Raw genomic sequence first — 14,500 nt, 5'->3', positions numbered from 1 at the left:
TGAGAGATGTCCTATGTTGATGTCATGAAGCTTTAGAAGCCTGGAATTTTGAGGATGGTTTCATGACACAGAACCACATTATCATCTTTTCCTCTCTCAAATTTCATGGTTCCTACACTCCTTTCCCATCCCTGCCCACATATTCTTCCAATTCACTTTGAGATGGTTCTGATGCTTAAGAATTTCACAGCTGTTTAATTCAACCAAATAAAGCAACAGAAAATTAACAAATTACTTTCCCAAAAAGATGAAAAATTCGTTGCCTTATTTGTTGAACAAGAATGGTCTTAGAGACTGAGCTTGCTTCTGCACTTCTCTGGAAATAGTATTTTTTCAGTAACTCTTCTTTATAAATGGAATGTAAAAGAGAAAATAGTTTCCTTCTATTATAAACCATCAAGAATAACTACATGTCATCTTTTGTTTGTGCAGGGATTTAGCAGTTGATCTTCTTATGATGATTCCTGATAATAAACTGCAGTTAGTAAAACTATGTGCTTTTTATCCTGGATGCATAGCAGAAATAAATGACCTGCATGAAAAGGTACAATGAAAAGGATTTACCTGAATGGTAATAAGGTTTTGTATTGATTTATTTACTAACTTCAAAAAGCATTAGGCCAAATAATGGATGAATTTTTCTCTACAATCTTATATGTAACATATCCTTTTTGACTCTATTAGTCTTTGTTGACTTTATTTTCAGTATTGTACAATAAATTTAGTTCTTTATTTCTGTCCTTTGTGTACTCTTTCCCTGACACGTTACCTTCTGAAGTAGTTTATGATCTTCAGAATTACCTGTCAGTATGATTTATAACCTACTAGATGTGCAGCCTAATCATGTTTTGGCAGATCGACTTTCTGTACAAGTCTAAATTGTTTTATATCTTATGCCTGTAATGTCCTTAAATGCCCCCTTTCCTCTTCAGCAGCAGAAGGGTCTGCTTTGATAACTGCCTTAGGGTGCAACTCAGACTGCACACTTATTAAACAGTAGTAAAAACTTCACAAAAACATTAGCAATAAAAACTGGTACTGCTTAAATTAAAGTTACAGAACCTTTTCCTCCAGTGCTGTTCTCTGGTCTAGATGGCTTTCTTAATGCACATTTTATGCAGGTATGTCTTTCAATGACTCCTTCAGAGAGAGTTTTTTCTTATTGTTATGTGCAAACATCAGTATTTCTCTGCATCTTAGAGAAGTGTTTGAACATTTCAGTAACTTTCTGGCGGCAAAATGTTTGTTTTCCAGTGTAACCTTCCTGATGTGGAAGAATGTATGCAACTGGCAGAGACAATTCATGCAGATGGGGATATATTTGAAACAATAAAATACTATCTGTTAAGCACAGAACCTGAAAAGGCTCTCCCTATTGGCATTCAATATGTGAAAGGTAGGTATTTGGATGAACAATTTTAAAGCAGAAGTCATTTGTATAACTTGCCTCATGAGATATTTTTCTTTTTATTTTTCAACAGAACAACTTTGTGGCTCAGATTGGACTTTAGATTCAGTCTTTCTGTATCTTGATCTTCTAAGTTACATGCCGACTGAACAGTTAATGTTGCCTAAGTGTAGTGAGTGAGTATATTTTCCTGACTTAGAAAAGTGGAACTTTCCTTAAAGGAATCTTTTGGAATGAATTTACAAGTGCATATTGTCAGTATCATTTGTTTTTGTTACCAGAAAAGGGACACAAAAAAAAATTCAGCAACATGCTTGTTCCCAGTCTGGAAAATAGAAGGTGGAACTTTCCCAAATTTTGAAGGTTTAGCAAGAAAAAAAAAGATATTTTACTGCTTCTTTCTCTGTGGAGCATTTACAATGTGTGCATCAATGTGGGTTTTATGTGAAGAGCTTCACTTTGATCGGCTCTGGCTTCAGTTCCCTGAAGTGGTATCACAAATCATGTGGACTTTTATTTCAAAGTCTTAAGGAAAGTTGGGCAGCCACTCTCAGAATTAACTCTAAAATAGTTGGATAGCTCTGGTTCACCTTTATGATGGATGGTTGAAGCTAGGCCTAGATGCCTACACAAGTATATATGTGAGGAACAAAAAGGAGAAAAAAGTTGTGGAAACTTGGTAAACTGAAATTCACCTAATATCTGGGGCAATTTTATTTACATTTAGAGTTCTATCACATTAAAATGTCTGAGTGATGCTGTTTTTATAACTTTACATGATTGTGCTTAAAAATTGTGTTGTACATGCCATTTAAGATTTAATGATGGAGATCAATATGAAGCAGATGGAGTCTGTTCTAACAGTTCCATGACACAGAAAGTAAGCATAATCAGCAAACATATGTTCTTCACAAAAGGTGGATGGATAAATTAGGTTTTAAAATTATAATGTGAATATGAGTTTGTTTAATGTTTTTGCAAATGCTTTTTGTTTTTCATGATTGATACTTGTTCATTTCTAGATTTCGGAATGAGTTGCTGATTTTGTGTGGCTACGTTGGTGCTTTACTTGCTATCAGAAGACAGTACAATAGCATTGTACCTGCACTGTATGAGTACACAAGGTAATACAGTGTTTTCATTAACACTGAGTAATCTCAGTCCTTATTATGGCATATACCATACACTGACCCCACTTCTTCACAACCCCTCACAAAACAGCTGAGTTCCCAGTTCTGTTGTAAAGTTGTAAAGGTATATCTATGCCTGCATGTACAAGCTTCTTTACTTTCTTTATGCATTTTACATGTATGAGTTTCTGAGGTAACTCAACAAGTTGTGAAACCAGGGTGTCAGTCAAACTCTTAGTTCTGTAAGAAAAACTATTTTTAGAAGTAGCTGAGTATTCAGCATCACTGCCAGGTGTGACTATATGTTGCCAGTAACACTTTAATTTGTATCTACCTGTAGAACATTTGCCAAGACTTCCTCAGTACCGAAAAGGAGTAGCTTTGAGTTTGGAGCCCATGACTGGGCACTAGCTTGATTCTCACCAAGAAACCCACTTTGACCTCCTGTTATTCAGTGACCTGATATTTCTAGACATTAATGACTAATAAGCTAATATTCCCAGACACCAATGACTCCCAGCCCACTTGATGTGATCTGGCCTGGTGCTGCCTGCTTTGTCCAGCTCAACCTCAACCAGCCACTTGACTAGACTTGACCTGACTAGGCCCACCAGACTAAACTTGACTGACTTCAATCAGCTCAGCTTGACCCAATTTACCTGACCTAACCTGACCTCAACCACTTCCTGTGACCCAACTTTCTCCACTTGGCTTGACCCAGCCCAATGAAGCTTGGCCCAACTCACTTGGCCCTACTCAACCTGACTCACTTCATTTCTTTTGGTACACTCAATTTCATCTGACCCCACTTGAACTTGAACCAACCAACTTGGACTAGGAAGGAGAAAGATTAAGATCAATAATCTTTATATGGTAAATAAAATAGGCTTACATAGAATACTTTAGTGTTCCTTAGAGAATAACCACAATTGTTTAGTCTTCCTGTCTGGTTTGGTAATGATATCCAGCTGACTAACTTCCACTTCTTCACATTTTGGGGCTGTCAATTCCTCTTTCTGTCCCCTAACTTGCTGGATAGCAAGGCCATTTCCAGTATGTCCCTGATTTTATAGTGCAAGCTATGCTGGCATTATTCTAACTGTTACTGCTCCACTAACTGCTCTAACCAACCACTGTAGCTTTGCTTATCATCTCAGTTTATTTATCTCTTCATCGAGAATGAATGTTATGTTTATGTCATTCAGTCCTTTCACACCTTACTAGAATTGCAAGCTTTCCAATGCCTGCTGATATTTTATCAGAATTACCAAGGGTAATTCAACAACTTAACATGTCTTCTTAGCTATCCTCATGTCTGAAACTTGGTAAGAGGATTGGGAAAAGGAGCATTTGTTTGTTGTTGGTTTGGTTTTTTTCTTTTCTGAACCTAAAGAAATAACAAGATGAAATACAAGCTTTTACAGAAAGGCTATTCTGATATGGATATTAATAGACTAGTAACAAGCAGTTTTTTAGTTTCCAGCCCATCTTAAACTGCACACTTACCTGCTTAAGGTGGACAACTTACGTGCTTAAGCAGGACATTTTTAAGGTATCCCAACACAAATGAAAGATGGCTGAATTAGGTCAGGTAATAACTGCCCCTTATATTATATTTTGATAAATAAAAAATGCATCCACTGCAAGGGCTTTGAAACTGTTTTCTCTAAGTGAAAAAAGGCTGTCCCAAAGCATGTGTTGAATCATGTTTCTCTAACTGCATTTTTACCATATGTAGTATATATAGGCAAAATGGATCCTTAATTTTAGTAAAGTTGACAATATTAAGAAATAAAAACACATACGGTCTTAAAATATAGAATTGCCTCAAATTAAAAAAAAATAGAACAAATTAAATAAGATGTAAATAGGGATAATGAAAATAAAATTTAAATCAAAATCTATACTTTTATATCTAGTATGAATATTATTAAGGTTTAATATAGTTTATATTGTGAAGGATCAATTTATTTCCATAGTTATTCCATATCCAATCAGAAATAGTTTTACTTTACTACTGTCTATCATGTTTTGCTTCTAAGAAAACAGTCATTATTGGGATTAATTTGGACTTTAATTACTTGCATTCCTTTTCAGTCAGCTTTTAAAAAGACGGGAAGTATCTGTACCTTTGAAAATCGAACAGCTTTCTGAGGAATTAGATGCATGGAGAGCTTGCACACAATCAAACAAGTAGGTGGAAAAACATAAAATTACCATGAGTGAGAGTAGTAGTATTTAACTGTTTAGTTGTACCTTTATTCCCTATGTAAAGTCTGAAGGTCACTGCTTTGAGGGTCTTACTTTCTAACACAAATTAAGAAGCAAAATTGAAAACCAAATTTCTTTTATATTGCTAGGCCTACGGATGAGTTGCCATGCACCCCACCGTCTGAATCGCAGAGAGCACTGTACTCAGTACTCGTATCGCGAATTCAGGAGGAGCCTCTGAAGGGGATGGTTGGGCCAGACTGTGTCACTGGATCAAATCTTCCTAGTCATTCAGATGTTCATATCTCTTGTTTGACAGGGCTAAAGATCCAGGTATGGTTTCAGAGAGCTGAAGTGTTCTTTCTTCCTGATAGCATTGACTACTTGTGAGGTTGCCATAAATCAAAGGTCCCTCCCATCATTTGCCTGGAAAAATGTTTACCCTGTTATCACAGGAGTAGAGTTAAAGGTGACAGGCGGTGACATCTATAAGATTCTATATAAGAAAGGCTATATAAAGAATTGCCCAATCAAGTAGTTGTCATTTCCCAAATCCAAAACCTTTTAATTTCCATGTGAAAGATTTCCTTTGCTAAATGTTGTGTCTAAAGTGCATGTATCTTATTGGCTACTCCCTCACCACAGCTTGAATAAAAGCTAGGAAATTATTTGTCTTCAACCACATACTAACATTTTTCTGGTTTTGGCTTTTATCACTATGGAAATGCATACTGCAAAACTTGGAATTCATGACTAATTAAATCCAGCTGTTAGAAGACTAAATATTCAAATATATTTATTCATCACTTGCATAGAGTTTAAAGATTAAAATGCATTAGTCCTTATAATACCTCTTTAGCTTATGTTGTTATTTTAATAAAGAGAAAATTGAAAGATCCTGAAAACACTACTCCTGACTCCAGATAATGCCTGAATTTACTTTCCTAAGTGATGCCAAGTCTGTTTCCTCTGTCCAGTGTAAGATGTCAGCCCAAAGAGTAACAGGGTGGTTTAGAGACTAAGAGGGATGGATAGTTTTGTGACAAAAATTGGAGATTACAAAATGCTAGTGGGATTTTCGAGGTAAACAAAATTCTCAACTGTTCACCATCAGTGTAAAAAAACTTGTTCTCAACACTTCCACATTAGATCAGTGGTCTCTGTCTATGGCTGTACTCTCAACATTTGCTAACAGCCATGTAAAGCTGCCACTGTTATAATCCATTCAACAAGAATACCAAATATGGTGTCACCAGCTTGTCATCTACAGGATACTTATTTCTGGATTAGCATACGTTAGGAGTCATGGCTTTAAACATGCAGATCAGCTCAAAAGTCAAAATTAATTAATACTAAAGTAGAGCAGCCTACTTGTATGGGTTTACAAGTTTTATGTAGCAAGTTTGAGAGCATAACTCTTTCAGAAAGCACTGAAATGGAACTGCAGCTTTGAGAGCAGATTTTGTCAAATTAATAAATTAGCAAATAACTCTTTTTCTATCAGATGAATGAGTATTTTGTCCTTTTCATAGTGAATATTTCAAATTATTCTGTAGACTCCCTGTAGACTGTTTTCAAACAATTCATGGAGGCATTATATCAGGGGGTTTTTTGTGGATAGGAAAAAGCATAGATCAGCAGAGACAATGATGAAATACGGACATTATTCAGAAGAAAAATGCTTGTTACCTCAGTTTCTAATTCAGGCTAAATTTAACTCTGGAATAATTGACAAGCATATATAAAATAACAATAAAATACATCAAACTAAACATTTAAATATTTTGAAATGCTGTGTTGACAGATTTGGGAACATAAGTGCCCTCAATTCATAATGTGTAGCTGTTACCAGAGTTTTAAGTCAGGGGGTAAAATTTTTGCATGAACTTAGATGACAGGTCTGAACATGGTTTTTATGTTCTCCTCAGATGAAATGTGCTTTCTGTTGTGGTGGCCTTTATACAATACATGTGTAATTTCTTTTTCTTTCCCTTCCCAAACATTTTTGCTTTACAGGGTCCTGTGTTCTTTCTCGAAGATGGAAAATCTGCTATTTCACTGAATGATGCTTTGATGTGGGCCAAAGTGAATCCTTTTTCACCATTAGGAACAGGAATACGACTTAACCCATTTTGATGAGGTGTTTCCTCTGTACTTTATCGTGCTTAAAATAACACTCTGGGGGTTAATGCTGATTTAACCTTGATTGTCAAAGGACAGAAAGGTCGTAGTTGATTCCTCCTGAAGGTCAATTACTTGAACTTTGAAAATTGTAAAATGAGAACAAAAGGATTTCTATACAAATGTTTGTTGAGAATCCAAAGAAAAAAGTTATTTGATAATCCAAAGAAAAAGTCCTAATTTCATATATAGCCATGTCATTTTTTTAATAAGAATATTGTCATCAGACAATTATTTTTGTCACCTCTGTGTGAATAGATGCTTTGTAAAGTAAGCAACTATCTACACATTACCAAAATATTGATAACAAACCGTGAAACCCATAAACACACTTCCAAATATATAATATAATAATAGAATTACTTTATTGATAGCAACTATAACCTGTTTTTAGAATGACTGAAATATTGTGGCTGTTTCACACTGTCCCCCTTTTTAATTTGAACTAATTTTACACACAGGGTTCTACAGCAAAAGTAAAATTTAAAGAGTAGATGTTTTTTTCATCCACTTGCTATTGTGCTTTAACAGCAGTAGAAATAGAAGCTCACTTATGTTTTGTTTAGATTATCTATTTATTATCTATTTATTTAAATTATCTAGATTACAAAATTATATTTTCTAATAGGATCATCTTTGGCAACATTCCCCCTTATACTTTCACTGGAGGCTAAAAACTCTTTATAAACTTTTTTTTTTTTTTTAAAAAGGCTTTGTAAGGAACAAATAGAAAATTTATTGAAATTATTTAACTATGCTATGTACATTTAAAATGCTTGTTTTCTTTTTACATTTTGTATTAGTTATAAACATGCATATAGTATGACAGACCAGCAGTAAATACTTGTGCATATATATTTTTATTTACTAAATCTACGCTCAAATGGAAAAATTGTTATGGCAATAGAATACTAAAAATATTTAAACTTTAAAGCTGTGTATAGTACAGAATTTAATTATTAGGCAAATATTATACTTATTATTCTTATTAATAATTCTTAGAATTGCTCACCTGTGGAAAAGATGCCTTGGTTACAGTACTCTTTATTAGCTTAATTGATGGCACATAAGCAGAAATCTGCTTTACCTGTTCTTACATTTTTTGCTGCTGCTTTAAAATAAATTTTAAAATTTATTTAAATTCCTGATAGTTACATGAAATGAGGCTGCAATTAAAAATTGGCAGAATTATTTCTATAGCAACTTGTATAAAACTGGAATTAGTATCAGGTATCTATTTAGCAGATCTTATCAAACAATCCTCAATATAGAGGTAAGCTATGCCCTCATTTAACTATAGAAATAACAATGCCACCATGCTGGAAAGGTGGAATGGAGATTAGAAATTAAAAATCCCGGTTGTTGTTTTTTTCCTCCCTCTTCAAAATGGTAAAATTTCATTCTGGCAACGTTCTGGAGTATTATTGCAGGGTTTCTAGTGTAAGAATATATTGGGCAGAGGGAATGCTCAGCTGTTTTGCAACCTAAAACCCCATTTTTGTACGTACGTGGGTGCTGGAACCTAATGTTTTACTTTCTGCAGATATTCTTTGAAAATGTTTTTCCTTTGTTTACTCCATGGAGCTTGCAGAAGAAGAATTCAGTTTCAGAAGTTAAAATTCATAGTTTTTGATCAGTCAGCATCTGATCTTGCTTTTGTCAAATGAAAGACCATCTGTCTTTTAGCACAGAAATCTTACAACCTGGTATATGAAATTGTTGATGCAGAGGTGGAGAGCAAAGGTAAGAACTGAACATGCAGCCCCATGACTGATGATTGGGATCTAAAGCATTGACTCAACTGCCATTCTACTATATTTAAAATCTTTTGTTGTAGTGTAAGGATTTTTACTAATATTTCACAGTTAAAATATCTTACAATATGTAGTATAACTGCATCAATGTGTTGCACATAAATTGTGCCTTAACATGAAATCTTGGGCAAATGTACTCCCTCTTTAAATTATAGAGTGAGGTTTAAGAATTCTTTCATTACAAAAATACAAAAACAAAGTCAAAGGTGTTTTTTATACTGGGGATCCATCAGATAAAAATCATTGTGAATAACATGAGGTTGCATTTTCTTTAAAGTTTTGTACAGTGGTGAGTGAGGGGAATATGCAGAAAAGGTTGTCATTGTATCTGCTGTTACAGCTGTGGTTGCAACTGTCAACGGGTTCAAAAATTATTTTCAAAAATAATTTCAGATTGTTTGCTAATATGTAGCTTCATTGTCTAGTACAGCAAGTCAAATACAGATATCTCCCCCTTAATATTAAAGAATACTTTGTCTTCAAAAGACTGTTTGACTCCTCTGTAAAAGTCCTATTTCCATTTGAATGAAGAAACATATCAAGCTACACAGCTAGTGCTTTCCAGTAAAATTATTAAATTAAATCCAGTTAAAAGCTTTCCAGCTTTCACTATTAAATCTCAGTTAAGTTTAACATCACTTTATCCCTGCGAAACCAAATCAATTTTTCTGTGGAAATAATCTGTCCAACAGTATTGATATGTTTATAAGCTTCAGAGACAGCTTCACTGGCAGCTGCAGTCTGAGATAGGAGATCTGGCACTTTAAATCCATGTTGCTGGACTGTAATGATGCCCTGTTTGTTCCACCCTGCGCAGGGCTCCCACCAGGCTGGGCCAGTGATGCTGTGCTGCCTGTGGCCGGAGCCGAGTGGCCCCGCAGCCCCAGGAGAAACACAAGGAGAACCTTGTATTCCACGTGCTTTCTCAGCCCTGTACCTCCTGTGGGTCTCTGGAACACTTTCAGCAAGCCTACAGGATTCCACAGCTGGATTTCTTTCCAGAATTGACATATTACACTACTTTTTTTTTTTTTTCTGAAAATGCCTTAGAAGACTTTTAAAAATTCATTTAATAAGAGCTTATTTGTAAGCTTAAAATTGTAACAGTCTTTAAAATTGCTCTGACCTGGGTCAATGTTTGCTTCAGATCCTGTTCCTAATATTTTAATATATTACTTAACATTTATTTCATACTAAGAATTCAACCCACCAGAGCCACATTGGAATAGGGCCCTCACAACATGAGAACAGTAACGAACCTGTTTCCTTTCATTTCTGGCTAAAAAAGGGATCATTTTTGGAAGGGATTTTACCAAGCACTAGCACCAGGTATTTCATTGCTCTGTGTTTTGGTATGTGGCAGTAGCGTGCTCTGACCTGCCAGAGACCTGTTCCAGTATGTAATCCTGCCGGGCCAGCCACATCCATTCCCTATTTTGTTTGTCCCTGTTACATAGTAACAGAAGCAATGCCCCATCCAACTTGGCTCAGCTTGCCAAAATTAACTCAATTTTCACATAATTATCTGTTAGGAAAAGACGGGAGTTTATTTTGAAGAGTGCCTCTTGCCTGAGATCAAAGTAATGGTATTACCACAACCCAGTTTTTTCTGACTAGTCTCCTATTCTGTATAATTACAGAAAAAATAGTACCAAATACCTGTAAACCACAAAGATGGTCTTGTTTGCTCTTTGGATGGTGGCAGGAATCAGGGGGAACAGTGGAAATAGATATTGCAAATGCCACAAGAGCATGAACACACCTATTTGCAATGAGATGGGTTGGACTCTGATGTGACTCTCAGCAAAACTTTTAACATTATCTAGTTGTGTTCCGAACAGGTGTTTTGCAGAATCTTTGCTTCAATCTGATATCGGTGTATGTAACGTGAGAGCTTTTTGCCACTTTGTCTGAATCAAGCTTGAAAAGCGATGTGTACACCTGAAGGTGAGGATCTAAATGAGCTCATTCTACATGGAGAAGTTCAACAGTGCCGTGGTTGGCTTGGCAGTTCAAAGTTGGCTTGTCTGTCAAAGTAATACACAGTAATGGTACTAAAAACACAAATTGCTACTTTCTGGATGAAAACCAAAACCAACAGACTCACTCCAGTACAGACTCAGGATATGATGGACTCCTAAGCCTCTCCTCATATTTGCATTTGAATTTCCTTTACAAGGACTCCAGAAAAGACCCCTAACTAGAGTTCTTGCAGGGAACAGAAACAAATTAAGGTTATTTAACATGGTGTCAAGACAGCTGCATTTTTTATTAGGTGCATATAATTTAGCAACTGAGTAAGCATTCCTCTTTGTGAAAGCTTCCTCTATAGTTAGTTCCTCACTTAGCATCTTTCCAGTAGGAACATAAATACTGAAAGGAGTCACTGAAAAGGAACGGAAGAGAGTGAATCACCAAGGGCAAATGGCAAGTTTTCAGGTGTCCCATGCTTTGGTTTGCAGAAATTGAGTATCAGTCACTGAGAAAGTACTCTGTTCTCAAAGGAACAGATGAGAATGAGAAGAAGGAAAGGAGGAGCACTGCATTTTCATCTGTTCAGATCACAATCATCAAAATTCAAGGGCATGAGCAAAGCCTTAGGGTTTTCTACTATCTCTTGGGTCTGTCACCATTCTGTCTCTGGCTAGAGTTGAGCAACATAATTTCAACCTTTTCACAGAAATGCTTGCTAGAGTATTCTGAGATTTTTCAATAGGAGTTTTGGAGCTGGGTAAATGTTGACAAAACAGGTAGTAAGAGAAGTAATGTCCTTTCGTGAGCTGTACCCATCCTGATAAAGAAAACTGACTTTTTTGAAAACCTTGTATTCACCTCCTAAACTTGAGCTTGAAGATTCAGTATCCGCATCTCCACAATATACCTTCAGAAACCTCCCAGATACTATACATTAAAATAATTATTTAATATGCTCATTAAACGCTTATGATACAGAACTGTTACGAAAAGATAAGGGAAGTGCCCATATAATTCTGTTTTACAAGAGGAGATCAAAAGAATCTCTGCATTAAGATTTTTGAGAAATAAGTTACTAATTGTACCAATAAACAGATTTCTATAAAAAATTGAGGTTATATTCATATCAGTTTAATTACAATTCACAGCACAGGCAATGAGGAAGACTAAAGAAAGTTTCTCACTGTGATTAATGAGTTGTCTATATAAAAGAAAAAAAGAATTGACGTCTAATTGTTTTATTCTTATCAATGTATATAGTGCACCCATCACTAAGTATTTTTAGGTACATGAACAACAGAAATTTAAAAACACATAAAATACTGACTCCAAGTGGAAAAACTTAAATACTAATAATGAAGAAACTCTTTGTGGTTCAGGTGTGTCAAACAGATTTTAAAAACATAAACACAATTAAAGTTAACAGCACTAAAGCTATTAAAGGTTAAGATAAAGTTATACAGTCATGTCCCAGAGTATCAGCACACTTATTCAATTCAGCTGGATTAGCACCTTGGCACTAGTTGCTGAATGGCTCCCAATTACTATTACATTACCAACACCAGGTGTCAAAGATACAATTTTTTTAAGCAATACGCAAAAGGCTTTTTTTTTTTCTGCCCAGCAGTTCTTTAGATAAAATGTACAATGAACAGAGAGAAGAAAAAGTACTCGCTATATTTAAGTTTCTAACGATTAATTACTATGTTATCTGTACTGTAAGAAATTCTTAAGTATTGTTGGCAACTGGAGTTGTGGAACAAGATGCAGTCTAGCTCTTCCTATGTAATTTCGGATACATAGTCGGCAGAGCTGACAAAGAGAGGATGGTGTGGCTGCAAACAATAAAGAAAGGAGTTTAATTGTACAACTATAAAAGCCAGCAATTTATTTTACAACAGTCTTGCACAATAATGGGATTTCTAAAGAAAACAAAAAAAAAATTCACATTTTGCAAATTTGGCCTTTTTCTTCATTCCCTTTCCTTCATTGCCTTTCTCCCCTCAAAGATAAAGACTGGGGCTGTTTAAACCTTAAAAATAGTTAGGGAAATACTAAAGAAAGCAAGACAAGGTCAGTTTTTTTAAATGAAAAAACAGCTCCCAGAAAATATCTGATGTCAATAACTTTAAAAACTGCAGACTTGTTGTTTTGGATTTTATTCACAGTACAGGTTACATACCTGCTACAGCACTACCAGCTGCACTACCAATGCATCACTGCAACAAGAATAAGCAGGCAAAATACCCCGAGATCCTGGACCATATTTAGTGGTCTTACTAGTTAATGTCTTCATCACTCTGCCCCCACTCCTTCAAAATGAACATTGCTATTTTCTCTGGACAATAAACCTGTATATGGTTCATGCCATGTAATTTTTTTCTTTGCTCTAACTTTTAAAAACATTACTAGTCTTGGTAAATTTGTGAAAACATACAGTTTTTAGAGGGGTTTTGTTAATAGCACTCAGACTACAGAGTGGTTTTTTGGAGGAAAACATGAATCAGTGTCACTTGTCAGTTCACCTCTAAAGAGATACCCATGGTTATTAAAATAGTTTCTTTCTCTTGTGGCTTATTTTTACATTATACATAGGTCAGTCTGAACAAATCCACTTCCCTTTGGAATATTCTCTCTCTCCAAAGAAGATAGACCTTTAAGAGGTTTGAGGGACTCTAGACTCTTTAGTCTCCTATTTCTCAGGTTTTCATAATTTTGTAAAGAAAATTTAGAAAATTAAACTTCTTACACTTTTTGCCCACAATCAAAATAATTCGCTTTATATGCACATAAAATATATATTTAAAAATATTATGACAGCTGACGAAAATGAAATATATTTTAACCTGAAACTTAAATACTCTGTTTCTTTTTAACAAGGTCTGTAAAAACCAATAAAAATGTAGCTTTAATGTCTACTTCTGTAAACACCCAATAAACATATGACGATACTTTTTCAGCTTGTACAAATTCTGATGCTGCTTGATCAATGGGCTCTGGCCTGAGGCTAAACATTGCTGAGTATGTTTATAGTTAGAAAGGAAATTACCTGAATGCTCATGTATTCATTTCATAAAGCACAGTGTTACCTTCTATATCATGGGTTGTTTGGGCTGTTAATAATATGTGGGTTTGGTTTTTTTAATAATACAAGTTGCGGTTTCAAATATAAACGTGTAAACTTACCTTCATGAAACAGCAGTAGTCTCTCCACTAAACTGCTTGGGGCAGCTAAATCAACAGGCCTCTCAAAATCTGAATTTTTGGCATTTATGTCTGCCCCAAATTCAAGGAGTAAGTTTACAATCTCTGTACTAGAATGCTGGGCAGCAGCGTGGAGTGGAGTTTGCAAATGCTTTCCTTTCTGCACATTGGCACCTGGTGGGTAGATGCACATAAAGAGATGTAAGAAGAAATTAATTAAATTTGCCATTGAGTAAGAAAGACGAGGCTACAAAACAAACAAAAACCACCACTGGCCTGGAATGCCACAGTGCATTTAGCCACTTTCTTAATTTCATTGCATAGAACTATAGTTAATCACATCAGTGTTTTGTATGTTTTTGGTTTTTTTTTTTTAATCCTAGGTTTTTTTACCTAAATACAACCAGATAAAAATGTATCAGGTACCAACCAGGTAACATGAGCATCATTGTTGCCTAATCATTAAAAAGCACTTTTTGTACACATTTAAGAAAATTTTCACTACATAAAAAACATACTTTCCTTATTTAGGTCTTAAAAAAAAAAAAATCACTAGACTGAAGTTTTGTACACATATT

At 35.1% G+C, this 14,500-nt stretch overlaps 2 protein-coding genes across 11 annotated transcripts in view; one reads left to right on the top strand and one right to left on the bottom strand.

The window, feature by feature from the left end:
• The window catches only part of WDR17 (WD repeat domain 17), a 58,797-nt gene extending 49,568 nt beyond the window's left edge, over positions 1-9,229 (top strand). For all 6 annotated transcript variants that reach the window (XM_048303899.1, XM_048303900.1, XM_048303901.1 and 3 more), the window contains 7 exons: positions 433-544; positions 1,255-1,396; positions 1,482-1,584; positions 2,431-2,532; positions 4,636-4,731; positions 4,899-5,082; positions 6,766-9,229. In XM_048303899.1, coding sequence (XP_048159856.1) covers positions 433-544; positions 1,255-1,396; positions 1,482-1,584; positions 2,431-2,532; positions 4,636-4,731; positions 4,899-5,082; positions 6,766-6,885 — 859 coding nt within the window. In that variant the 3' untranslated portion in view covers positions 6,886-9,229. The remainder of the gene's footprint in view (positions 1-432; positions 545-1,254; positions 1,397-1,481; positions 1,585-2,430; positions 2,533-4,635; positions 4,732-4,898; positions 5,083-6,765) is intronic.
• Positions 9,230-11,643: 2,414 nt separating this feature from the next.
• ASB5 (ankyrin repeat and SOCS box containing 5) overlaps positions 11,644-14,500 on the bottom strand; it is a 40,505-nt gene continuing 37,648 nt past the window's right edge. For all 5 annotated transcript variants that reach the window (XM_048303907.1, XM_048303905.1, XM_048303904.1 and 2 more), the window contains 2 exons: positions 13,905-14,096; positions 11,644-12,553 (listed from right to left, as the gene is read on the bottom strand). In XM_048303907.1, coding sequence (XP_048159864.1) covers positions 12,426-12,553; positions 13,905-14,096 — 320 coding nt within the window. In that variant the 3' untranslated portion in view covers positions 11,644-12,425. The remainder of the gene's footprint in view (positions 12,554-13,904; positions 14,097-14,500) is intronic.

The sequence above is a fragment of the Corvus hawaiiensis genome, chromosome 5, assembly GCF_020740725.1.
Source record: "Corvus hawaiiensis isolate bCorHaw1 chromosome 5, bCorHaw1.pri.cur, whole genome shotgun sequence".
Classification (NCBI taxonomy): domain Eukaryota; kingdom Metazoa; phylum Chordata; class Aves; order Passeriformes; family Corvidae; genus Corvus; species Corvus hawaiiensis.
Note: the sequence above shows the minus strand (reverse complement) of the source record. Positions and strands in the feature narration are given on the sequence as shown.